The sequence below is a fragment of the Heloderma suspectum genome, chromosome 3 (genome assembly GCF_057233095.1).
Source record: "Heloderma suspectum isolate Gila_16-S chromosome 3, 16-S_ref, whole genome shotgun sequence".
NCBI classification, from domain to species: Eukaryota; Metazoa; Chordata; class Lepidosauria; order Squamata; family Helodermatidae; genus Heloderma; species Heloderma suspectum.
In genome coordinates, this window is record NC_139460.1 from 266,425,519 (window position 1) to 266,452,135 (window position 26,617).

A 26,617-nucleotide genomic window follows, 5' to 3' on the forward strand; every position below is an offset into this window, starting at 1 on the left:
ATTTCCAAGTAGTGCCAGAAAGAGTGAAGCGGCTGGGCCAAACCCGAAAGGACACTCAGCTGTGGATGTGTCTGGTGGTGAAAAGAAAATCCGATGCTGTAAAGAACAATATTGTTTAGGAACCTGGAATGTCAGATCAATGAATCAAGGTAAGCTGGAGGTGGTCAAACATGAGATGGCAAGATTGAACATCAACATCTTGGGAATCAGCGAACTAAAATGGACAGGCATGGGCGAATTTAATTCAGGTGACCATTATATCTACTACTGTGGGCAAGAATCCCTTAGAAGAAATGGAGTAGCACTCATAGTCAACAAAAGGGTGGGAAAAGCAGTACTGGGGTACAATCTTAAAAATGATAGAATGATCTCAGTACGAATCCAAGGCAAACCATTCAACATCACAGTAATTCAAGTCTATGCCCCAACCACTGATGCCGAAGAAGCTGAGGTTGATCGGTTCTATGAAGACCTACAACACCTTCTAGAACTAACACCAAAAAAGATATCCCCTTCATCATAGGGGATTGGAATGCTAAAGTAGGAAGTCAAGAAATCACCGGGATAATAGGCAAGCGTGGCCTTGGTGTACAAAATGAAGCAGGACAAAGGCTAATAGAGTTTTGCCAAGAGAACATGCTGATCATAGCAAGCACTCTTTTCCAACAGCACAAGAGGGGACTCTACACATGGACATCACCAGATGGTCAATATTGAAATCAGATTGATTATGTCCTTTGCAGCCAAAGATGGAGAAGCTCCATACAGTCAGCAAAAACAAGACCTGGAGCTGACTGTGGCTCAGATCATGAGCTTCTTGTTGCAAAATTTCGGCTTAAATTGAAGAACATAGGGAAAACCACTAAACCATTCAGGTATGACCTAAATCATATCCCTTATGAATATACAGTGGAGGTGAGGAACAGATTTCAGGGATTAGACCTGATAGACAGAGTGCCTGAGGAACTATGGACGGAGGTCCGTAACATTGTTCAGGAGGCAGCAACTCAATCCATCCCAAAGAAAAAGAAATGCAAGAAAGCCAAGTGGCTGTCTGAGGAGGCTTTACAAGTAGCTGAGGAAAGAAGGGAAGCGAAAAGCAAGGGAGAAAGGGGAAGATATATCCAACTGAATGCAGAGTTCCAGAGAATAGCAAGGAGAGACAAGAAGGCCTTCTTAAATGAACAATGCAAAGAAATCGAGGAAAACAACAGAATGGGAAAGACTAGAAATCTCTTCAAGAAAATCGGCGATATCAAGGGAACGTTTTGTGCAAAGACGGGCATAATAAAGGACAAAGAAGGCAGGGACCAAACAGAAGCAGATGAGATTAAGAAGAGGTGGAAAGAATACACAGAAGAACTACACAGGAAAGATCTTAATGTCCCTGATAGCCATGATAGTGCGGTCACTGAACTTGAGCCGGACATCCTAGAGAGTGAAGTCAAGTGGGCCTTAGGAAGCATTAGTAACAACAAAGCTAGCGCAGATGACAGTATTCCAACTGAGCTATTTAAAATCCTAAAAGATGATGCTGTTAAAGTGCTGCACTCAATATGCCAACAAATTTGGAACACTCAACAGTGGCCACAAGACTGGAAAAGGTCAGTTTACATTCCAATCCCAAAGAAGGGCAACGCCAAAGAGTGTTCAAACTACCGTACAAATGCGCTCATTTCACATGCCAGCAAGGTGATGCTCAAAATCCTACAAGCTAGGCTTCAGCAGTATGCGAACCGAGAACTACCGGAAGTACAAGCTGGGTTTCAAAGAGGCAGAGGAACTAGAGATCAAATCGCCAACTTTCGCTGGATCATGGGGAAAGCAAGAGAATTCCAGAAAAACGTCTATTTCTGCTTCATTGACTACGCTAAAGCCTTTGATTGCGTGGATCACAACAAACTGTGGCAAATTCTTAAAGAGATGGGGGTACCAGACCACCTTACCCGTCTCCTGAGAAACCTGTACGAGGGTCAAGAAGCAACTGTAAGAACCGGACATGGAACAACCGATTGGTTCAAAATTGGGAAAGGAGTACGATACGGCTGCATATTGTCGCCCTGCTTATTTAACTTATATGCAGAGTACATCATGAGAAACGCCGGGTTGCATGAATCACAGGTCGGAATTAAGATTGCCAGGAGAATTCTCAACAACCTCAGATATGCAGACGATACCACCCTAATGGCAGAAAGTGAAGAGGCTCTAAAGAGCCTCTTGTTGAGGGTGAAAGAGGAGAGTGCAAAAGCTAGTTTGAAAATCAACATTAAAAAAAACGAAGATCATGTCATCTGGCCCCATCACTTCCTGGCATATGGAAGGGGAAGAAATGGAAGCAGTGACACATTTTATTTTCTTGGGCTCCAAGATCACCGCAGACGGTGACTGTAGCCATGAAATTAAAAGACGCTTGCTCCTTGGGAGGAAAGCTATGGCAAACCTAGACAGCATAGTAAGAAGCAGAGACATCACCTTGCTGACAAAGGTCCGTCTAATCAAAGCTATGGTTTTCCCAGTAGTAATGTATGGCTGTGAGAGCTGGACTATAAGGAAGGCTGAGCGCTGAAGAATTGATGCCTTCGAATTGTGGTGCTGGAGAAGACTCTTACGAGTCCCCTGGACTGCAAGGAGGTCAAATCAGTCAATCCTAAAGGAAATCAACCCTGAGTGCTCATTGGAAGGACAGATACTGAAGCTGAAGCTCAAATATTTTGGCCATCTAATGCGAAGAGAAAGCTCTCTGGAAAAGACCCTGAAGCTGGGAAAGACTAAGGGTAAAAGGAGAAGGGGACAGCAGAGGATGAGATGGCTAGATAGCATCACCGATGCAATGAATATGGACTTGAGCACGCTCCGGGAGAGAGTGCAGGACAGGAAGGCCTGGCGTGCTATGGTCCATGTGGTCATGAAGAGTCGGACACGACTGAATGACTGAACAACAAAAGATTCATCAGTGCTCATTTGCCACAAAATTACTCCCTATAGATTAGCCATACCTCCTTAATTACAAAAATGAATTTTGATTGAGCACTGCTCCTAGTGGGTGACAATTTGGTGAAGATATTTACAATCCAGCACAGGGGTACACAACCTTTTTGGCTCTGAGGGCCACATTGAGTGGCACCAGGGGGCTGCACACAGGCATGTAATAAACAGTTCTAGATGGTACAGATATGTGAATACAAAAGTACACATTTATGAAGGCACATGTTTTGGTTATAGCTTTCCCCTTTAAAATATACTTCACATCAACTGGGAAAGGGTCAGGTGTGCTGTTCATAACCAAAAGACTTGTATTTTGTACCTGGATTTCTGTACCGGAGAACAAACTTCTCATAAGCAGCCATCATTTGAAGAGATACAAAGGATCATCTAAAGTAGCCCCATGGAAACTATCAATGGCTGTGAATTTTTTAAAAAATGTATAAAATTTGCCATCCAGCTATCTGTCTATCTAATATACTTCCTCACCCAGATGAAGGCAGGTGTCCTTCTTGGGGTTTGTCCATACTAAAGATATTAGATGAGTTGGTTTTATCCATTAACATCAAGAAGCATATGCAGCAGCAGTGCCACATGGTAAAAGAATTAATAGGGACTGGAAGTTTGCAAACTCTCCCTCCACTAGTTTGTGTTTAGAATGAGCTCTCTACTACTATATTAACAGAGAATCCAGGACTTGGAAAAGATGCAAGCGTGTCTGACCTTACGAAAAGCTGTACGGCTGCAATGTAATATACATTTGTCCTCTATGCTTCTCAACTCTGCATTTGTACCATCTGTTTAGTAATTCTATATAGTTAACTACTGTACTAAAACTCATTGGTCCAAGCTTTTCATTTTAGTTTTCTGCGTTATAAACACTTCATGTTACCATATATTGTGCTGTTCTGATCCTGTATACACATGTACAATTGGACTTATAATATACATGCAATAATCTGAACAAAGAAAAACCATGTTGTTGGTAGCTATGTGCCTAAAGTGACTCTTGCTACATAGTGCACCCTGATGAATAATTAGAGAACACATTTCAGGAAGATTGGAGCACACAAAGTTATTGTACAAACCAAACCATGTGTTACTATCTTGAGGCACGTCACGAATGCTAGGGAAGGGGATCTGGCCTGTATCTCAGCTTTAAAAGGCTGTTGCTTGCCTCTGGGCAAGATTTACAACACTATTCAGCATTACACCATTCAAATTTTGTAAGGAAGAAGCACATACAAGAAATATTGTACTTAAGGTCTCAGTCTATAGTTTTCTGCAGAAAGTCTTAAAGCTCTCTCAGTGGTGCTTCCTCTAACATATCCCCCAGCAATCTTTAAGAGAAAGCCAAAGTGACGATGATGCCAGGGTATGTAAAAAGGTTGCCATGCAGTGGAACTGCTGTCCCATAAAGATACACCGGGACTCGAGACTGAGTTTTCTAGTAAGCAATGCTTGACATTATCTCCTTCACCCCATATCACACTTCATGTCTTTTGGAACATGAACTACAACCCCCCCCCCCCCCCACTGAGCAGATAATCATGTTCTACACATTTGGAAGTACCAATAGGTCAGTAAAACACTGGCCCTTGAGAACCAGATTAGACTGCTTGTTTAATTGGCAAGAGACCTCTGCATATTACTCCCACCAGTATCATTATTCTGCAGTCAGGAATTCTAGATCCTTTTAGGGGACTAGGAGACTAGAACATGCACTAGAGTGTAAATTGTGTCCACCTTGGACACTGAGGCCAGAAATCCAAATTTTCAAAAATCCCAAATCTAAATATCATGGGCTGGATCTAGACTTAGTCATGCTTAGAATAGACTCAATGTAAACAGTGGCACTTTAGTCATGAATAACTTGTCCGGTAGATGTCAGTGGGTCTACTTTAAGCATGAGTAAGTCTTAACCCAACCCAGTATTTCCTTTATTTAATTTAGTGGTTTCTAGGATAGCAGACAAGAACTAGGGAAGAGACACCCCATGAAGGGGATGAGCAGTTTTCAGGATAGAGAACAAGCTGGATGTGCTGTTGCTTCCAATTTCAGAAGGTGGAACATGACCATAAAGAAGAAGTTTGCACAAGGAAATCGCAGAGGCTGTGCAAATTGCAGCTACAATTTGCACTATTTTCCTATGCAGCCTCCTTTTTGGATGTTACAAACCTGTGGTGACACTTGGAACACAGAATTAACCATGCATTAGGCACGTGGAATCAACGTTCATGGCTGCTCCAAAATGCATCTCTCTCTTTCTTCTTGCTCATATGACACCATGCTCAGGTCTCAGCTTCTTGGGATGTTTCACAGAAATTGTCCCACGTGACAGTAATTCCTGTAGTGCAGTGCAAGTAGTTTTTATTCTGTGAGTACCCAGATCAGCCAGCGGCTCTGCAAAAAACACTTGTGTTGTACTTTACAACTGCCAAACATGTTTCTCTACCAAAAACTTGCTTCTGAAAGAAAATTATGAATATGTGAAGCAGCCACAGCAAGAAGCAGATTGACCAAGAACTGCAAAAGAGATCCCTTGTTCCTTCTGGCAAATTATTATAGAAGCACCTGCAACATAGACAAAACTCGCGCTAGATCATAGGGATGATTAGATTTCAGAAAATCCTCACTACCAACATAGTAGGCCTCCCCTTTGCTTTATTAAATTTGTGAATATGCAACTGTAGGAAATAAAGCAACGTTAAGTAATAAAAGGAAAGGAAAATTCTCCTTTAGAAACTGTACCAAAATGTTTCCCTGGGTAGTTTACAAAATAAAATGTAAAAACTTATATTTATTAAACACCTCAATTTTTAATACATAGCTTAAGAATGTGGCAGTGTAGAAGGAAACTAGTTTTTAAAACAAACCTGAATTTACCACCAGCAATACATTAAAGATCCAAAATCTTCAATAAAGAGTTCCAAAGAACATTTGACCTACATCACCAGCTACTGGAATGCTGTTCAGTGCAATTTTAAGATATACTGAAATTATTCCCACATTCCCACAAATGACATGTTGGAGCGCCATATTAACTGTACCAGCAGCAGTCTCACAAAATAACAGTCCTACAGACATTTCCAGGTAGCACCCACGTCATGGTAACAGCACCCCAGGCTTTTTGTTTGTCTGATTAGCCTTCTTACAGGTACTGAAACGATAATCAGATTTACACTTGCAAGTTAAGGTTAGAACACTGAAGTAGATAATGGGAGATCCCATTTGGTCCACACAAAAAATCACATACATATTTAACTAATTATGTTTTAATAGGACATAATAAACCTCAAAATTAAACACAGAATTCAGGAGTTTGGGCTGACCAAAAAAAAGACAAGAATACTAAAGAGCATTTTCCACCATTTACTCTCATTATCAAAAATATTTTTCAACTCTTCTTGCAAAACAGAAACAAAAAGTACATACTGAACACTTACATCACATTCTTCTTCCTATGGCTTTAACCCCCCACCCCACCCTGCCCTACCCACAGAAAAGACAGGGGAAAAACAAACTGGAAAGCCAACAAAAATGCTATTTGACCACATTCACATAAAATGACACCATGGTACACTACAGAACAAAAAAGGAGGCATCATTCAATTGGTGTCCAAAACCTTTTACTTACTTTTCAGACCTAGTAACCATCATTGTACATGCTTTGTGCCAAATCCAAAGTGTCTAACATCATAATTCCCTGGCAATGTCACTCAATGAACAATTAGATGGCAAGTGTAAAGGAGTTTGAAACTGCGGCATTACTTTTCTTTAGACAGGCTATTTTGAAATATTGTTCTAATTTAGGACATTGTTCTAATGCTGCACGAGCAGACTTCTGCTTCTACTTCCTCTCTTCCCTCTGCAGTTCCCCCAAAATGTGCCCCTGAGGGTCCTCCAACCCTCCAGAGCAGATTTTGAGGATGGGGGGATGAGGCTGCAGAGGGGAGAGGGAAGCCTCCCACTCCCCATTCTGCTTGACGGAAGCTGTTCCATCAATGAGAGGGACTAACTGGACACAATTCAATCTTTTCTATTCTAGTCAGCCCATAGTTTATGCAAGGTGACGAAATGAACACCTGTGACACATCCCAACGAATGTAGGATTGATATGAACTGGTATATATTCAACTTTACAGTTTGTTGTCTTTTCTCATGGTATAATTGGAAATAAATGTATGATGAAATCTTGCACACTGAGAAGGATATGGAGCAGCTCCTGTAGGATCCAAGTATAACTGCAATATCCATGCCAATTCCATCCTTGGCACACCACTGCTGTTCCAGACATGGCTGCATTGCAGCATTTCATTCACTCTCAACCAAGACCCTGATGTGCCTCCCCTTTGTGCATCCAGTCCCACTCCCTCCCCTTGTCAAATAAGAGTAGAGCAATGCATGGGGGTGGGCTGGGGGGCTGGGAAAAAATCAAGCTCCAAATCTTAAAGGAGAGACATGAGAGAACCTCAGCTGAAAGACAATGGTTTGACTGTCACATGTCTGTAGCATCAGCAGCATGCCAGGGGAGGTGGGGAGGATGGTTTTTATTCCTGCAATGGCTACAATCTAATGTATAGAATACAATGATGTCTCAGTAACTTTGGCATGAGAATTAAATTGCTTTTATTTTGTAGCCAATTAGCATAACACAGTTCAAAATATACAGTTTCTATTTCATATTGAACTCAGCAATGATATCCTGAAGGTGAATGTTAACAGTATGACACATCATGAAAGAGACTAATGACAATCTGTGAACATTTAGAAAAAAGTGTGAACATAATAGAAGTTAGGAGGCTGCTTCATGACAAAGGAACTCCAATTATTATTTTCAAAATATTACTCAAAATAAGTTCAAATATCTGAGAATCTTGAGTGACATCGACTGAAGGTAGGGCTCAGTTTGATAATTTCTTTGCTTCAGAACAGTATATATGTCTTGGACAATTACAGTAATTTTAACTTTCGAACAAATTTAAGGTGCTAAATTGCTAATTTCCCTATCCACAAATAATGTGGTTATTATGAGACTGGCAGTTGACATTTTTACTAGATTTCTAACATGAGCATGGTGCTGATTTTCTTGCAACATCGACATTAACTATGGATACACCATAAATTGGAACAACTGTGATGGATTGACTAGAAACCATTTCTGTATATTTAACCAATCTCTGATTAAGCACAAAGCATGAACTGGTACACGGTCAATATTTGCCAAAAAGTCATTCTGTATTAAAAATCATTTACATTAGCATTTGATCTGAAACTATGAGGTGCTGTAAGAACTAAAGAGTTTCAGGGTAACTCCGCAATTACCATCAAAACTATTTCCCAGACACTAAAACACAACATAGCAATGAAAAACACTTGATACAAGTGATCTATATGCAGGAGCTCCGGCAAGTTAAACAGAACCATAGCTGCCTTCAAAATTGTAGCACTCCCCTTAGCAAAGGCAGGGGAGAAAGACAAAAAAGAAAAGCAAAAAGAATGACTCAGCAGTCATATCTCATGTCTATAGCTTCATCCAAGTTCTTATCATCGTTTGTACTGGCAGCTAAAAATGTCGTTACTGGTGACCCTGTCACATTAATTACACTGGTACTTGTGCTGGCATTGCGCACAGCAATGCTTGTCACATTAATGCCCAAAGTAAGCCTAGTCTGCTCCAAGGCCTTTTCTGGCACTGCAAATGCCTCCAGTTTCTTCTCCCCATTAGCCATATATGAATTTTGGCAGCCACGACATATGCAGTCTAAGCAGGCTTTACGGTTCGAGTAGCAAGGGCAGCGTTGGCCACGACATGTAAGAACACTTGGATTTTGGGTGGCTCGGCCACATTTGCACCCCTTTTTTTCTTGTGCCTTTTTGTACACAGTTTTTGTTGGACTTCCTGGCATAACATGACTACTAGGATTTTTTTCTTTTGATTTTGTTTTTAGCATTCCTGATTTGGATTTAGGGTGAGATTTCTTGGCAGTATGGTCTAGATTCTTTTTCATGCTTTTACTTGGTATCAGTACAGTTTTGCCTATTTTAGGAGCAGTGCCTCCATTGGGTACAGTTGCTATAGGCTGCAAAGACATCTTTGCTTCCTGTTTCACTGTTACAGGAGCTGAGGCTCCCAACGTTGGACCACAAAGGATCCTGGAAATTGGAAGGGGCTGAACCTTTTCACTATCACTTTCTGATCGTGATCGCTTTCTGTTTAATTTTACTACCTTAGGTGTTGCAGCTGTACATGAAATCCCATGAGGTGAAGCACCCATTGACATGAACATGTTATGGCTAGGAGGTGGGGGAGAAAGCTGCAAATAAGGGCGATTGGATAGATTGGTTTCCAAGCTGTGTTGCAGATTAGGACCGCAGATTTCTGTGTTAGAGTCCAAGCTCCGTAGCACTTCCTCAACACTAAGTAAAAGAGAATCACCAGGCTTGATGTCTTCACTGAAACTGTGGATATCAATGCTTGTTGCACACAAGTCACTAGGGGAAACTATGTCACAGATAGGCTGAAGAGTGCTAGAAATATCTTCAGTTTTTATGTACTGTCCAGGGCTACATACATTAACTGTATTTGTATGTTCAGGGGAAGGAATATTTACTCCAAGTTTATCTACTGGCAGTCCATTACAATTGGGCAACCCATTAACAGCGGAGCCTTTCACATCAGAGTCATATGTGCTTTCAGGTATGGAAGAATTACTCGTTGGAGGCTCATTAGCATGCTCTGAGGTTGAAGGTGATGGGGAATGTGTCAAACACAATGCCAAGGATTCATCAGATGCTTTTTCTGTATCTTCATGGAGTGGGGAGCCATCTTTAAGCAAAGTCAAAAGATCTGGAGAAGTGTCAACAGCTTGTTTAATATCTCGTGCTAGTGGTGTTTGCGTTATGTACTCACATAGTTTTTTATAGCAGTTCACTAGAATGCTTAACTGTTTATTTTCTTCAAACTGCTCATAGTCCTTGCACCAACTACACGATGGTTTCATCATCATCTTCTTGCCTTTACAGCTTTTGCAGACATAATGCTGACATGTGGAGTTGGTGGGTGCAATTGGATCTTGTAGCAGATTTCCTAAAAGGAAAAATAAAGTTATTATATATAGCCTATATTATAAAGACTACAAAGTATCTTATTTTATTATAACCTTTAAAAGGAGCATTTAATGCCACAGCTATATTGTTTTATTTGATAAGGCTAACCACAAAACTGCCATGTGTGTCATCAACATGTAAATTAATATGGTGTTGATCAGTTTAATGTTCTGTTACATAACAAATATTCTCATTCCCACGACTCCATCATGTTCACTTTGCAACTGTTACAATTAGAGTAAGGTGCAGAGTCTATAATTCTGCAATCACTGAAAAATGTTTGACAGTTTTAGAGAATTCTTCCAGCAATCTTCAACTGATAGATCCAAGGCTCTACAATGTGTTTTCCAGTAGTTACCCCACACCAATGCTACCAGATCTCTCAGCAGTATCAGCTCTTGAAGAAAACTAAATCCTTTGGCAAGATAAGGCAAATTCTATGGCAAAAATTGGGTACAATTCAACAAATTAGCATATTTTGGGAATGTTATTATTTATTATTAATTTGATTTCTATACCGCCCAAAAGCTGAGGATCTCTGGGCGGTTCACAACAATTCAATGTAATACCCTAGTAGCACTAATGCCCTTGTGTGGCCTCTGTTGCATAATTTAATCTTCTTTAAGTTTAGAATTCAAAGGGCTTGATTTACAGCACACCTATATTCAAGTGCGAAGGGAAGAACACATAAGAGTCAAATTAGAAGACGCAAAACCAAGGTAAGAAAAATGAATGTCTCTTACTCCATGGCCAGATGGCTTCCATGCCTGTGGGCGTGGAGACAGGGGCAGCCCCTTTCTCCATGCACATATAAAAACAGCACTAACTGGTTGTAGGGAAAGAGACCAGCTCTCTTCTTCCATGGCTAGATCAAAGCACTCTTCTCTGGCCCCACCCAATGCTGGCATACCCCCCCCCCACACACACACGCTTCTGGGGTGCCAAAGAGACCCTTCTGGCAAAATAAATTTCCCACACCTCTGCCTTAACCCATAAAACTGCAATTCTCATTCTCTATCTATAGACATAATTTGTGGAGTCAAAGCAGCTTTGGATAATTTTAGGGAGTTTACTATGGATATAAGAGGAACAAATGAAATATCAATTTAAAGCGTAGGACATGAAGATTTGGATTCTGCCAATTTATGCCAAGCATCAGATAAGTCTGATAAAAGAAAAACTTCATGGTAAATAGACATTTTAATTAATAAATAGCAGCACTGTTTGAAACCTCCATAGCTCTTGGTGTTTCTGTAGCTTAGATGCTGAAGTGTTATGGAATGTTTATGAAAATTCCAACTGCTCAGAAGTTTAACATGCATAAAGCCTATAGAGAGATGGAGCCGTTTGTGGGAAGGGATTCAGCAGAGCACGCAGCAATATCGAAGAGTTTTTTCTCCTTGTTAAGCTATATCATGTATGTACAAATTCTGTGTGGGAGTGCATGTGCATAGAGAGAGAGAGAAAAAAGCAAGTGGCATGTGTGAAAGAGTGAAACAGTGTGTGAGAGAGAATGAAGAACGGGCGCAGATGTTTCACCCTCAAAAGCACATCCACAAGCATGCACTGGCCTCTCCTTGTTAAATATTAAAGTGTTTGACAAAAGCTATTTTCCATAAAGCTGTGTCAATTTGTACTTTTTAAGTCCAGAAGTTTTCAGACGAATTCTGAGATCAACATTCCTCTAACAGTTTAGGTCAATCTGTACCCTAAATAGCGACTGAAGATAGCTAACAACTTGCTAAATTTTCTTTTAGTGCTCTGTATTAACATTAAGCTGGAACTTTAAAGTATAAAAAGCTGAGGATATATACTTACTTACTTACTTATTTATTTCATTTCTATACCGCCCAATAGCCGAAGCTCTCTGGGCAGTTCACAAAAATTAAAACCAAACAACACTACTTCATATAGGAGAGAGGACTACAGCCTCTTTTCACTCCAAAAGATGTATTTCTCACTGCTGCTATTATACTCAGAGTGTGAGGTGTGAGCATAGCAATGTTCCATTCAAGTAGAAGAAAGGGATTTGAGAGTGTTGTGATTATGAACTGGATGAGATGGTATTGGGGAGTTGTCTTGAGAGGGGATTCCTGGAATGGGAAATAGGAAGAGAATTAATTGAAAGGGAGAAAATTGGTTGAATGGAGATGGGTAGAAGAAAAAAAATGTTTTAACTGGTAACAAGATGCAGCACAGGACAATCATATTTAATACCATGAATCTCCTGAAAATATACTGAGTTCCTTGTGTGGGTTTAACCCTTACTCTGCTTGCAATATTTTTGTTTCCAAGTAAGACAATATCACAAGGGCCAGATTTGCAAAGGGCAAGATAGAATGAAATGTGAGAACCACAACGAGCAGGACTAACAGAGATGGAAGTGGCCACACAGGAGTGGGACTTGTACAAGGTACAAAAACCCTTCTGCCTAATTACTGTCCACCCTGTTTTGAAGCCTTCAGCAGTCACAGATCATGCAATATAAGATTTCTCTCTCAAACCACAAGAGCTTGAATCTTTGTAAAAATGAAAAGTGCAATTTTCTATCAGAATTTGCACCAGATTTCATGCTGCTGTGCTCACGGAGCACATATAACCCTACCTATTGACAGCTCATGTAGTACATGTTTTCTTTTAACTTGTGAAGTTTGAAAAATCCAAGCTTTGTTAAAAAAAAAATTAATGCCTATGTGATAGAGACTTTCTCAGATACCACTTGGAAGCTCTTATAAGTACTATGCTATCCTCTAGTTACACTACTTGTACAAAACAGAATCACTACTAATCCCCCACATGTTAGCATAATATGACATGACAACACAGTCATGCTGCAACTAATGTTGGTGCAGACATGTTACAATAACAATATGATAGCATTGCAACAATGAAGTGATTTATGCTATGTTGCTACAATATCACTACCATTGCAAGTGGGAAAGTAAGGAACAAAGGTGCTGCTGGGATCTTACCCACCGTCCAAAGTCATGACTTCGAAGTGCTGGTGCAGTGATACTCACAGGAAAAGGTGTTATATGCACTACACTCCATGGACAGTCATGGACACCAGTTTCCCACTGCCCACACCCACACACATTGGAGGATAAGATTCCAACTAGCGCACTAAACAATTACAGCACAAATCAAGGCTGTGTGACAATATTGGAAAATAGTTTACACATTAAGATGCACAGCACGGGGATACTTCACTCTGTCCTCACACCCATGATAGCTAGGTAGATGAGGAGTGTTACTACATAACTGCAACTAAGCCATTACTCCAAACTAAACTATTAAGTCACTCTGTCTTATTTTCCATTCTGCTCAAACAAACTTTCTTTTTTCTGCAATCAAAACAAATTCCCAAGGTCCTGAACAGAACAACCAGCCATTTAAAAAGTGTGAAGAACACAGATTAACCCAAAAGGAAGCTAGGTCCATTTGTTGCAGACCAGGTGACTGACACAACAACAGAATGATGAGTACATTAGAGGGAAACAATAGAACATAGCAATATAGAGAAATTTAGTAAAAAAAAAAAAAAATGAAAGAAGAAGACATTCCACAACTTACAAAAGATTCCTGCAGAAAACAAAAGAGGTCAGCCAAACAACATCTGTGAGCTCATCCTCATGACAGGTACTCTGCATTGGGACACAGTCACCAGTAATCTCAACACTGCAGCTGCAGTGCGGGTAAAAAGACAGAACACTCCATACAGAAAAGTAAGTACTGTAGAGGGGAACACAAACAGCCCTAATCTCTTCTCTCCCCGCTAAAGCACTACCAGGTCAAATATGAGTGCAAGGAGACAAATGGCCACAGAACACCAATGGCTACAGATTGTTCCCCCATTCAGAAATGTGAAGGGACTGACTGCTGAATAACCCTCCTTTACTCAGCACTGCTAGTAAAAGAGGGTTATTTACTGCTAGTTATGTAGCAGTATCTCACACAAAGATAACACAAATAGTACACACTATGCACAAGTGAAAGTCCATTGGAACAACAAATTCTAAAACCCAGGTAAGCTCCATCGATACACTGGTGAAGGGACCCAGGAGCATAGGTCCATCTGGACTTTCAGTATCTAATAACCAGTTCATTACTACTGTGGTGGACAGCAAAAGAGATTTAAAGATGTTCTTAAAGCTAATCTAAAAAATGTAACATAAGCACTGAGAACTGGGAAGCTCTAACTCATGAGCATTCCAATTGGAGATCAGCCTATATTAAAGGTGCTATGGACTTTGAAGAAGCACGAGTACAGAGCGAAAGGGAGAAACGAGCTCAGCGGAAGGCACGTCAAGCAAACCCTCATCGTGACTGCCTTCCACCTGGAAACCTATGTCCTCACACGGGAGGCTGTGTAGATCCAGAACTGGCCTTCGCAGCCACCTGCAGACCCACTGCTAAAACTCTGTCTCTGGAAGACAATCTTACTTGGTCACGAGTGATTGCCATGATGATAATGATGACTACTGTGGGCAAAACATACCACTCTTCTGCAAATTTTATTAAAGCTTTGCTGCATGTTCAGTCAAGATATGTCCCTTTTCAATGACAATAACATGCCATAACATATCCATAGGGAACTGATGGGACACAGTGGCTATGAATCAGGAACTCCTGGTCTGAATCTCATCTTTAGCATGAATTCTCTAAGTGGCTTTAGGCAAGCCCCTCTCTTTCTTTGCCTCAACTTCCAATCTGCAATGTGGGGATATTAATATTAGAGACAGCAGGATAATATACGTGAAGTACTTTGAACAACACTCTAAAGTGCTATATAAATGCTAAGATTACTGTATATAATAGATCAGGGGCAGGTCAATAGTGGTGGTGTTAGTATCTCCCATACTAGCACCACCACTAGTATCTTCTTTGGCTAAATGTATTCTCCATCACAGCAAAGGAGAGGTTATGGTCTCCATATAAAAATAAAACTCCACAAAAAGTTCACAAAAAGATGGGGTATAACTACAGGGGAAGGGGATTTACTATTTACAAAAAACTATTGCTAGCTCATTGGTGCTTCTTGAATTAAAATTGATGAGGGAGCCTATTAATAGGAAATAATTTTAAGAGTTCTGAAAATGATGTGGGCAGGCTGTGATGCTCTTCAGTAGTTACATCACAAAAATATGCTCTATTTGGAATACCTATGAAACTCTTGCAGTCCCCTTCCACAGAGCAGTCACAAATTTTATTTTCCTAGATACAAAATAGTTCCCTTTGAGTGCTGCAAAAAGAAATTTTCTCTGCTATAGAAAAGCAACCTTAAGACACGCAGTTATGTAGAACTGAGAAATAAATACACATTTATTGCACACAAAAACAGCAAGGACTTTGTGCATATTCTCCAATTCTGTTTCTTTTTCTTTCTATTGTGTTAAGTCAAATTACAGTTCTTTAATACGGACAGCTTTAGAAATTCAGTTTGGGTGTGTCACAAATGCCATTCATGCTTTCCTAAGTCTTAAAACTCTAATTGCATCCAAATCTCCATGTGATATCATGTATCCTAGACAGATGCCTAATGATTAGCACTTCCTGAGCTGCAGTTTGATTTGATGCTTTGTATCATAACAGTCATTCTCTCATCTTGGACTTTGTTCAGTATCAAGTAAGTTATCATCAAAATCTTGAGCGTGTTTGAAAGTCACTGTAAAAGAGATAAGAACTCAACATAGAGTGGTACATCAACACACCCTTTACTCAGTTTTCCCTAAACAGTTACAGCTATCCTACCATGTGAATTATCTGTTGTCTCAGTTCTAAGAACCATGTCCAAATTCATCACATTAATTAAAATTAATGTCTTGCAATTTATTACCTCAATTTCTAGCTCTCATACAAGCAGGCACAAATCTTTTTACCTCACTTGTGTTTCCAACATAATGGCCTAAATCCAACATACCATTAGCAGAAGAAATTACTGTGTGAGCAGAGCTCTGTTGCCTTTTCTCACTGCACACTTGTTAGCGGACCACTTGGTAAATGTAAGATCTGAAACACTTGAATTGTGCCCCACCCATGTTATCTAACAACTTCATCGTAGCATGGCATCGGTTGGGCTACAGATAGCATCATTTAGTTTTAAGCAAGAGATTCTCAGCTGCTCACTTGCCCGTGTTCTTATCTGTGTGGCTAATGCTACTTGTAAGCATGTTCAGATGAAAGCCTAGTTATCACATTACAACTGGGGTCCCCACCATTTTGGACCAAGCACAAATACAAGCCACAGGTGGGAATCTGAGTTCCAAAACACAAAATTACTCTTTTGAACCCCATTTTCTGTTCCACTGCCCATTTCCCAGAAAGCAAACTGATGAAGCTAAGAAACCTGGCCAAGAAATAGGGCAGAGGTAGAGTCCCAAATGCCAAATCACATATTCGCTCCCACAACAAACAAAATACGCTTTTCAAAGAATGCAGACTGGTGAGCTGTGAGAACATAGACAGGCAAAACACACACCTACTCCACATCCCTCCCCCCAACCCCACAGAAAACATACAGGCAAAACACACAGACACACAAAATTCAGGCAAAACACACACCACATAAAACAGTCACCACCATAAGGGGCTGGAGCCACCCGCCATTTTTATTTTCTAAGTATGCTTCTGAGGCCCATGTACAGCCTAGAGGCATTACTGGGAATAAAGATAGCACTGGAGACTGTCATTTTGCTTTGCAGCATGCCAGCCTTCCAATTAGTTAAAAAAAATCAGGAGCAGGGACCCCAAGCATTACAAGCTATTTACTATGTGTGCCATGTATTTCTTTCATTCGAACTGCTTCAGTTATTTTCCAACTATAGTAGCAGCCTTGACAAATAAAGACCTGTATACTATTGGCCACTGCTTAGTAGATTTAACATGCAACTAACTTGAAGTTCCTAAAGTTAACACATCAAGGAATTTTTGGAGGCTGGTGGCATGGGTCAGATCATACCCTTTGAAGAGAGGCAATTTTTACTGCTACAATTTACACTGATGAAATGTTAGGGAACAGAAATACTATACCAATTCCTGATTTGACAAATACAGTTTCAGCCCTACCAATCAGTGACCCCTCTTACTGTTTTTAGCCACTCTCTTTGTTACAAATGATTTTCGGGCTTCACTGTGTAAAATCTGCTGTTAAAAATGTGAAGGCATTGTGCGTAAGGGAATGCACAATTGTATGCCTCTCAGTGATTTAGAACAGTGGTGGGCAGAAGGTTGAGCTCCAGATGTTTTGGACTTCCAACTCCCAGAAGCCCCTGCCAGCATAGCCAATGATCAGGAATACTGGGAGTTGATATCTAAAACATCTGGAGATCTACTTTCTTCCCACCCCTGATTTAGAAAAGTGCTATCTGCAAGAGTGGCAGGCAAACTGCACATATCTGATGAAAAATAAAACATTCAGCAGATTCAAGAACAGGTGAGGTACAACCAACCAAAGACAAATAGCTGCTGAACATTACCCCCTTAGAAGGGAAATGTAACAGAACATGGAAAGGATCTGGGGCATAGATAGATATACATAAGTTTTATCCATATATTCTCGCACTTTTTGGGAATAAAATTCAGTGTTCAGGAAATACAAATTCTTTACATTTTCCCTGAAAAGGATGCAGTGTGTGTGAGTGTGTGCATGTAAGTGTGTGAGGTGGGGAGACAGGAGTGGAAAAGTGGAAATTGGTGGAAATCAGGGAGGCAGCCTCCCACTTGCACAAGCGGCCCTCTAAATCCAAGCCAATTCTTCACAGGCTACTGGAGTATATAAATCAGGGAGGAAGTGTTGTTCTACTTGTAGGGACAGATTTCCAATGTTTCTAGATTAATCTTTTAGTAGCCACAAAGGTACTATTTCACTATAACAATTGTATGTTGTCTAGTTCTCAAACAGAGAATACTCCAAATATTACTTGCATAAAGGAAAACGAATGAACAGAAATATATACCATATTACAACGTGAAAAATGTCTTGCTAGAGTGATTCTATCTGACAAAAATCCTGGCTGAGGAATGCTGGGAGTTGTAAGACTTTTTCTCTCTCTAAACATGCACAGGATTAAGCCTTAACTGTAGAATAAAGCATATTGCCAGAAGGTCTGTCCTTGAATGGTGGTTCCCATTTGTGGTAAAGACCACCTAAAAGAAGTATTTAAAATATTTCTAGGCTACTTTTTATTAAGAATATCGAAAGTAGCTTACAGGAAGTAAAACAATGTAAAAAGCAGCAATAACACTCAGGTCTTTCCCCAGCCCCCGACTCCAATATAAAGGGTAAAATCCATTGTGCAAATGGAAGGCAGCTTGTGCAGCAGATCTTTCCCTTCCCCTCCTCCCACTGCAGTCCCCAAAAAGCCTCTCCACACCTACCTAACATTGTGAGCTGAGTCTTACGGTGCTGGAGTGGGTGGGGGGAATCACAAAAACTGGGACTCTTGTGTGAGCAGTACAATTTCCTGCCGCTTGATTTTGGCCAATTCCCCCCTGCCACTGCAGTCCCATAAGACACAGTCCACAACATTTGGTAGATTCCCCCCCGCCCCAAGAGGATTTTCAGGGGTAAAGGGAGTTGCATGAGGGAGAGGAAGGGAAAGATGGACTGTGCAAGCATGATGTAGGATTTCACCCCCCAAATCTTTATTTCATATTATATCTATACTTCCATTCAGATTGTATAAGGTCCATGAATCAATCCCATGCAGCTCAAAGGATCTCAACTGTTGAGAAAAAGTTCCACCTACAATTTTAGAGACTTGCTGCCACACAAAGAAGACAGTACTGGGTTAGATGGATCAGTGGTCTAACTCTGTATAAAGGCAGATAAATATATGCGACAATTTCATGTGGTGAGGAAGCTGTGACCACACACTTTCACATATTCAGTCCTAGCAAGAAAAAAGTGACCTCATTCGGATGTAACTGTTGTGAACTGCTCAGAGAGCTTTAGCGTGGTATAGAAATTCAATAAATTACACTCACACACTAAACTATGGTTTTGCATCATGTCAATGAGCTCAGGCTTGTGCATTCTCCCATCCTCTTCTACGGCGCAGTCATGAAGAGAGGATTGGAAGCTTCTGCTTCCTTTATTATTTTATTACATTTCTATACCACCTAATAGCCAAAGCTCTCTAGGCAGTTCACAACAATTAATACCATAAAATACAAGATGAGAAAATACAATATAAAAATTTAAAAGTACATAAAAATGCTTCCATTTTCAATTAGCAGCAGTTCAGCTTTACGTCTGAACCAGCAAAGTGTGGCTTGTCTTAACTATGGCTTAGGAAAACATGTTTTGAAGTTGGCATGTTTCCTTAAACCATAGTTAAAACTAGCCACAGTTTGTTCTGGTTCAGATGTACGGCTGAACTACAGTTAATTGAAAACGTATGTGAAAGCGTTCATGTGTGTGTCGCTAAAACATAATTTAGCATTATATCCAAACCAGATCAATGCTTTTATAACCTGAAAACTGATTACTGCAATGTACTCTACATGAAGCTGCCTTTCAGGATTACTAGGAAAGAGCAACTCATCCCTCAATAGCAATAAGTCACTACCAGCAAATTACAAAGGGTACTTGAGACTGCAACTAGACTGTATGACCAACTTAACAGCTTTCCAAATTCTTTTTCTTATGTTTAATTCAAGAAGAGAGTCTGTTGTTGTTTTTTTAAATAATCACTTCTTGTTATTAAGCTTTGCTCCACAACCAGACCTATACCAAAATGTTTACATGAAAAACTGTTACTCTCAACACTTAAAATTTTACACATACTAGCAATAGTAGCAGCAAATGGGAAGTAGAACAGTAGCAACTGATATTTTCCCTCTTCAACAGTTGTTCAGACCTTTGTTGTAAAAAAACACACAAATGTAATCGAAGTTCGAAGTCCCAACTTCCAACACAGGTTTCAGTTTTGGTTCTAAACAGTCAGAATAAGCCAACTACATCAAATTACTCCAGCATTTTTTAATCTAATCCAGTTGCTGTGTCAGATGTAGTCACTGTGGGCAAGATTTCACAGTAAGGTGAAGTATCTTCAGTGCACAAGGAAACCTCTGAACTCCCATTACACACCAAAGACCAAAATAAACCTTACAAAATAAATAAAGGGGGAAAGGAAAGGAAACCGATGTCTCAGAAGGCGGTTCACTTTATTGTGAAAAATAGTACTTGAGATTAAGCTCTACTTGCTACTTCCAGCAGGGGACGGGTCAGGAGAATAGGAGCATCAGGGTACCCCCTTCCTGATAAGTTGTTCCAGAGTTCTGTTTCCTCTAGCTGGTGGGGAAAAGCCACAGGAGAATTTTACTGACATGGGTTCAAATGCTCCCTCACTACACAAACAGTGAAGTGCTTTTCAAATGGAAGAATGCACATCTATGTAATCTAAGATACAGGAAAAGAGTCTCAGGGCCAGTTCACATGACATGACATCCCACTGTGGGTTATTTAACCCACAGTGAAGCTACAGCACATGTGGGGTACATGCAGCTGCCATTTTGTATATCCAACCCCTACTTGGGGGATGTCATGTCATGAGAACCCAGCGAGCATGGGTTATGTGAGGGTTAAAGAACCCTCACATAACCTTAGAGCAGACCATGGTTGTGAACTGCCCAGAGAGCTTTGGCTATTGGCTGGTATAAAAATGAAATAAATAAATAAATAAATAAATAAATAAATGGGTTATGTGAGGGTTGTTTAAACTTGCATAACCTGCACTCACTGGATTTGCATGACACAACAACCCCCAAGCAGGGGTTGGATATACAAAGTGGCACCCACAGGTGTCATGGCTTGTCGTGGGATAAATAACCCACGATGATCCGGATTGTGTCGTCCCATCCAGGTCTCTATGTTAAAAAGACTGTATGAGTTACAAAGTAGGCAACCTACTACTTCAGTGATTTCTTTCTCTCTCTCTCTGGAACCAAAAGGGGGGGGGGGAATCTACTCATGCAATACCTTTTCTACAGAGGCCTACTAAAGTCCTAAGTTACCTGCTTTTTGAAGGCAAATTAAAACTTTGGGGGCCAAGCATACATCATATACATTAATTTACAGATGCTTTATGGAATCTTTGCATTTATCTTTTTTTAAAACTTCTTTCTATTTAAGAAGTCCACTGTCAGGGTGGACACTGAGCCCATAGAATCCCAGAGAAGTTCTGATTCGGAGGAAGAGCAGTCGCTCCTGGGAGAGGAGCGCGCCCCTTTTTCCCAGGGCCCGCAGCTGACAGATTCCTCCCACCCACATTCCTAGATTAGAAAGCAGTCCAGGGAGTGACCCAGCACCGATAGCAGACTGGTTGGATGTGCGGCGCAGACGCAGAGAGCGGCGCCAAATGGAGAGTGCGGAAAGGAGGCGTAGCGCCCGGTTGGCGCTCAAAGAACGGTTGCGCCTAGAGGATCCAAGGGAAAAGGGGAGGGATTCTCCCTAGTCCTTATATTCAGGGGTCTGCCAGTAATTGCTTTTCAAACGGGGACCAACTGTTCTAACTTAGGGCATAGGGATGCTGCTGCTCAGATCTAGTTGCTACCTGTAGAGCTGTTAAGTTGTAAAAGAAGAATAAAGCTTTGAAAAGAATCCCTTTGTCTGTGTCTGGACTTGGCAACTGGATTAGACTGAGAGCCCTCCAAGGAGCCCTTGACATCCACCCTTAAATGTCTAAAACATCCCGGAAAGATTAGGGGAAGTGAGAAAGGCTAGAGTGTAAAGGTTGTAGGGACAGAAAGAAACAAGGAGGCATCAAGCTAAAAAGTCAATTTCTACACTTTGTTCAAAGTGTCAACGTGAGTTTGGGCACAAGAAACAGATTTTTTTTTTTTTACAAAGGCCATTAACAGCACAATCATGTTTACTTGAAAGTAAGCAAATCCTTCTATGTTCAACATGACATTTGCTCTCTAGAAAATATGTTTTAAGACCTCAGCCTAAGATACCAAGAAACAAGAAGTGTATGACCTACCATGAAAAATTGCTATAATTTAGTAAGATTGAGTTAAAGCAATAATGCCCATGGAATGTGTAAGCTAAATGCAGGGAACATTCCTGTAAACATATGGTAGGTAATACCTTTTAAATTTAACCTCCACTTTTTACAGTACACACAATACCGTAACCACAATACAAATAGACTACATAGAAAAAATCTAACCAACAGTCTAAACCATGACCCAGTTAAGTGATGTATTTGACTCAGGATTTATGTCAACTTGCTAACCTACATGCTACATTCACAATATTTTTTTCATCAGCATGTGGTGTACTGGCAAGAGTGTTGGACTGGAAGCTGGGAGATCCGGGTTCTAGTCCCCACTTGGCCATGGAAGCTCACTGGGTGACTTTGGGCCAGTCACACACTCTCAGCCCAACCTACCTCACAGGGTTGTTGTTGTGACGATAAAATGGAGAGGAGGAGGATAATGTAAGCCGCCTTGGGTGCCTTGCAAGAGGAAAAAAGGCGGGATATAAATGCAATAATAAATAAATAAATAAACATATCTATCCCAACATTAGCACATCTAATGTTCAAGGACAGCCCTATGGCAAAGCAGAATGCGGCAACTGCCTTAGAGATCCATGGACACAATGAAAGGGACAGCAAATGATCAGCTATTTAGGGCACAATCTTATCCAGATAGGTGGCTACCTCTAAACTTGGAGGCAACCGCCTATCCAAAGCTGGGCAGGAGAAGAATGAGGGGATTGCTCCCTCCATGCTCCTCCTGCCCTGCATTTGTGGCTAGCCAGCCGACTGTGGCTGTCTAGCTGCGGGAGGACGGAGCAGGGAAGGAGGCTGCTGTATGACACATAGGATGTGTTGTGCAGGCATTTCCACCCTCCCAGCCCAGGAATGCCCCCCAGAATGCCCCTTCAGCCACTTGGTGCTCCTCTTGTGAGCACAGAGGACGGGGCTGTTCTGCGCTGCTTCCGAGGCAGTGCGGGGAGGTCAGTTCTCGGAAAACAACATATCCCATGGCCATCTAGCTGCTGTCTAGTGGCCACAGGATTGCTCTCTTAGTATGTGTGTCCCCATCTCCCTTTTACAATTGAGTTTAAACAGGGGTCTACTTCACTCCATAGTATAAAACATACTTATCTGGGATTGTTAAACTAATGGAGGAGAAATGCAGTGACTAATAGTGTGCTTTGACAATAACAACAAATTGATGCCTGCACACAGTTTTGGGGAGGATTGGTGTGCACTGGAAGGGAATGGTCATTATTGGGATTATCTGCTTGAGGTGCAAACTCTTGGGCCAACTCTAATAATATATTCACAGGGCAGAAGCTTCAAAAACTAGTTTGTTTATTTTTACGTCGATCCTTTCAGTGTAGTAAATGATCTCCCCTTTAAAACAGGAGTATGGGGATAAAGAGGTAAGGGCCTGACAAGAGCAATCTAACACCATTTCCTGTTTCCCTTTTGTCAAACTTAATTCAATATTTCACAAGCTCTTCTCTGTTAGCAGTTAAAAATAATTAATTCTAACTTTTCTAATTTTAAGATGCACAGATCACAAAGTACAATACATTAATATGAGAGAACACAAAACATTTTACAACTCTTCCCTATGCAGTTTAATTCTCTGTTTACATTTTGCAAGTTTGTTGATCACTGGAGTATATAATGCTGATCACTCCCCTACTCTGGCTAGAGTGTGTCTATATATGAAGCTCCCCACTACCAAAACAAACTAAACACCATCAGTACAGGAATTACCTTATCTCTTCCTTCCACTATTCATTTATTTATTTAATTTTTATACCGCCCAATAGCTGAGGCTCTCTGGGCGGTTATCTAACTTTTCTAATTTTAAGATGCACAGATCACAAGATACAATACATTAATATGAGAGAATACAAAATGTTTTACAACTCTTCCCTATGCAGTTTAATTCTTTGTTTACATTTTGCAAGTCTGTTGATCACTGGAGTACAATCTTATAATGCTGATCACTCCCCTACTCTGGCAAGAGTATGTCTATATATGAAGCTCTATGTTATCTCACTACCAAAACAAACTAAACACCATCACTACAGGAATTACCTTATCTCTTCCTTCCACTACGCAATACTTTCCCCCACAGTCTATTACCCTGTTCACCCAAGTCAGCAAACATTCCTTAAAATGTAACATCTCAAATATGTTGTTACACTAAATAAACACATATTAAGTATTTTGCTTCTGAAGTGAATGACTGTCAAAATGTTTTAATCCCATAGGATAACAAGTCTACGATATGCAAAAATAAAGAGTCTTGTGGTACCTTAAAGACTAATAAATTTATTATGGCACAAACTCTTGTGGACTAAGAGTCCACTTATCAGATGCATGGTGTTATCCTAAATTGCAGCTATATGCACATGGCTAAGGAAGATTGTAAACAGTGAGGTCAGAAGAAAACAAAATGCAGAAAGTACAGAAAGTGACATGTTATTAACAGTGATAATTCACAAAATAGTATTAGTAATAATGCAAACATCCTGGAGTGGTAATTAATACATATAGTTTGCAAAAAACCTATTATCCTGATTCAAGTCACAGGTGATAGAACTGAACCTCTTGATAAATTGTAATTCAGCTGTTTCATAGTGCTGTTTCCCTTTGAAGTTCTGATGTTAGAGAACAGCCACCTTAAGGTCAGCGGTAGAGTGTCCTGGGAGGTTGAAATGTTCCTCCACTGATTTTGGAGTACTGCCATTTCTGAAGTCAGATTTGTGTCCATTTATTCTTTTGCATGGAGATTGGCCTCTTTGTCCTACTATATGTGATAGCTTAATATACTCATCCAGAAAACGTATACCACAATAAAGATGTTAGGTGCCATCCTATACACACTTGCCTGGGAATGCCTGACCATAATGGAGCTGATTTCTAAGTAAGGAGACATTTAAGGTGTCACAAGATTTTTTTGTGTTTTCTGTAACAAACTAACATAGGCGATCCTCCAGAACAAAGGCTATTAGCAAAGAATATAACTCAATTAGGAAGGTTTATGAAAAGATTAGCCGTTGTGATTGAAAGTTTTCACAAGCCACAATCGTCTGAGGTGTTTACATGGTGGCAAAGGTACATTTGAGTCGGGTTTTTATTATTGTTTGCGTTCCCCTCCTTCGCAGGCTGTCTGACATTTACGGAATTTGCTCCAACAGGAAACAAGCCCATTTGCGGAGCAGTTTCAAAAAGCAAGTCGCGTGGGGAGGAAAGTTTCAGAACTCCCTTGAGGAAAGAGCGAGCCCTGCGGGGCATGCGCCTCTCCGCTGCCGAGGTCTACCCCAAAGGAAGGCGGCTTTGCTCCCTGCCCATTTCAGTGGGTGTGGAACGAGTGAGGCGAGACCAAACCGGACGGACGGAGAAAAGGAGGGAGGGAAAAAGGAGGGTGCCGGCTCGCCCGCGGCCCAGAACAATAGAAAGCGCCTCACTCACCGCACACACAGCAGGAGAGCGACTGCCGGAAGTAGGGCAGCAGCTTGCCGATCTCGGCCAGGCACTGCGGATCCTCCCCGGGGCCGTAGCTGAGCACCAGGCGACTGGCGGAGATGTACAAGGCTGTAGCATTCACCGGGTTCATCGCAGACGCTGAGGCCGACGGCTTCGGGCTGAGAAGAAAGCACGGCTCCGCGCCCGGGCAGGCCAGGCCGAGGGGCGGCTGCGCTCCTAGCCCCGCATCGAGGCCCCGTCACAGCCAGGGCCGGGGCCAGGGCCTGCTCTTCCCCCCTTGCCTGCCTGCCCACCCCCCGCCGCAGCTCCTCTTCGCTCCGAGCGGCGGCGGCGGCCCAGGCGACTACTCCAGGCGGCCGGCCATACCGGCCTTGCTCCCTCGCCCTCCCGGGGCGCCTCAGGCGGAGGGGAGGCCCCGCATGGGAAGGAGGGGGGGCGGAGGCACGATCCGCGAGCCCAGCGCAGGGCGACGGCCCGGGCCCGGCTCTGGTAGGGGCGGGGGGGAGGCGCCTCCGCCTGGAGTTTCAGCGCGGCCGCATTACCACGGGGCTCCCGGGGCCTCTTCCGCGGAGCCAGCGGCGTCGCTGCTCCTGGCCGCTCTCCGCACAAGAACCATCCACCGCACGCCCAGCCCCAATGTCAATAGCAACCGTTAGATCCAACCGTCACTGCGCAGCCATCACCGCGGCCGCTTGGGCTCACTACTGCGCATGCGCGGCCATTCCCTACCTCATCACGCCCACCCCCTTCGCGTCTTGCTGAGCGCCCCGGCCGACTCTCCCGAGAGGGCGAGCAGGGCGGGGCTCAGGCGGCGTTGCGCCCTCTCTAGGCCCGCGTTGGTATCGGCGTCAGTTCGCCTCAGCGTTGCTCCTCGGAGCGGCGCGCACAGCCCGCCGTACGTACGTACGTGCGTAGCTTATGCTGTCAGAACAGCCCTTCGCGGCCTGCTCCGCTCCTGACCCGGGACTGCAGCCCCAGGCTGTATCGCGCTGCGTTAACAGCCGGAACGTGCTTTGAATCTCAGCGTGGAATGTGTGAAATAGGAATAATGTCCCTGAGCA

At 41.9% G+C, this 26,617-nt stretch overlaps 1 protein-coding gene across 2 annotated transcripts; it reads right to left on the minus strand.

Annotated features, from left to right (window-relative positions):
• Positions 1-6,341: 6,341 nt before the first annotated feature.
• MSL2 (MSL complex subunit 2) lies at positions 6,342-26,268 on the minus strand. 2 transcript variants are annotated; one of them, XM_084846849.1, is made up of 3 exons: positions 25,542-26,268; positions 22,488-22,553; positions 6,342-10,072 (listed from the first exon to the last, which is right to left on the minus strand). In XM_084846849.1, exon 3 carries the CDS (start codon positions 9,990-9,992, stop codon positions 8,487-8,489), a length of 1,506 nt encoding a protein of 501 aa, XP_084702975.1. In that variant the 5' UTR covers positions 9,993-10,072; positions 22,488-22,553; positions 25,542-26,268; the 3' UTR covers positions 6,342-8,486. The 2 variants fall into 2 exon arrangements, with proteins under 2 accessions (XP_084702975.1, XP_084702974.1); XM_084846848.1 differs by lacking the exon at positions 22,488-22,553.
• Between the last annotated feature and the right edge of the window lie 349 nt (positions 26,269-26,617).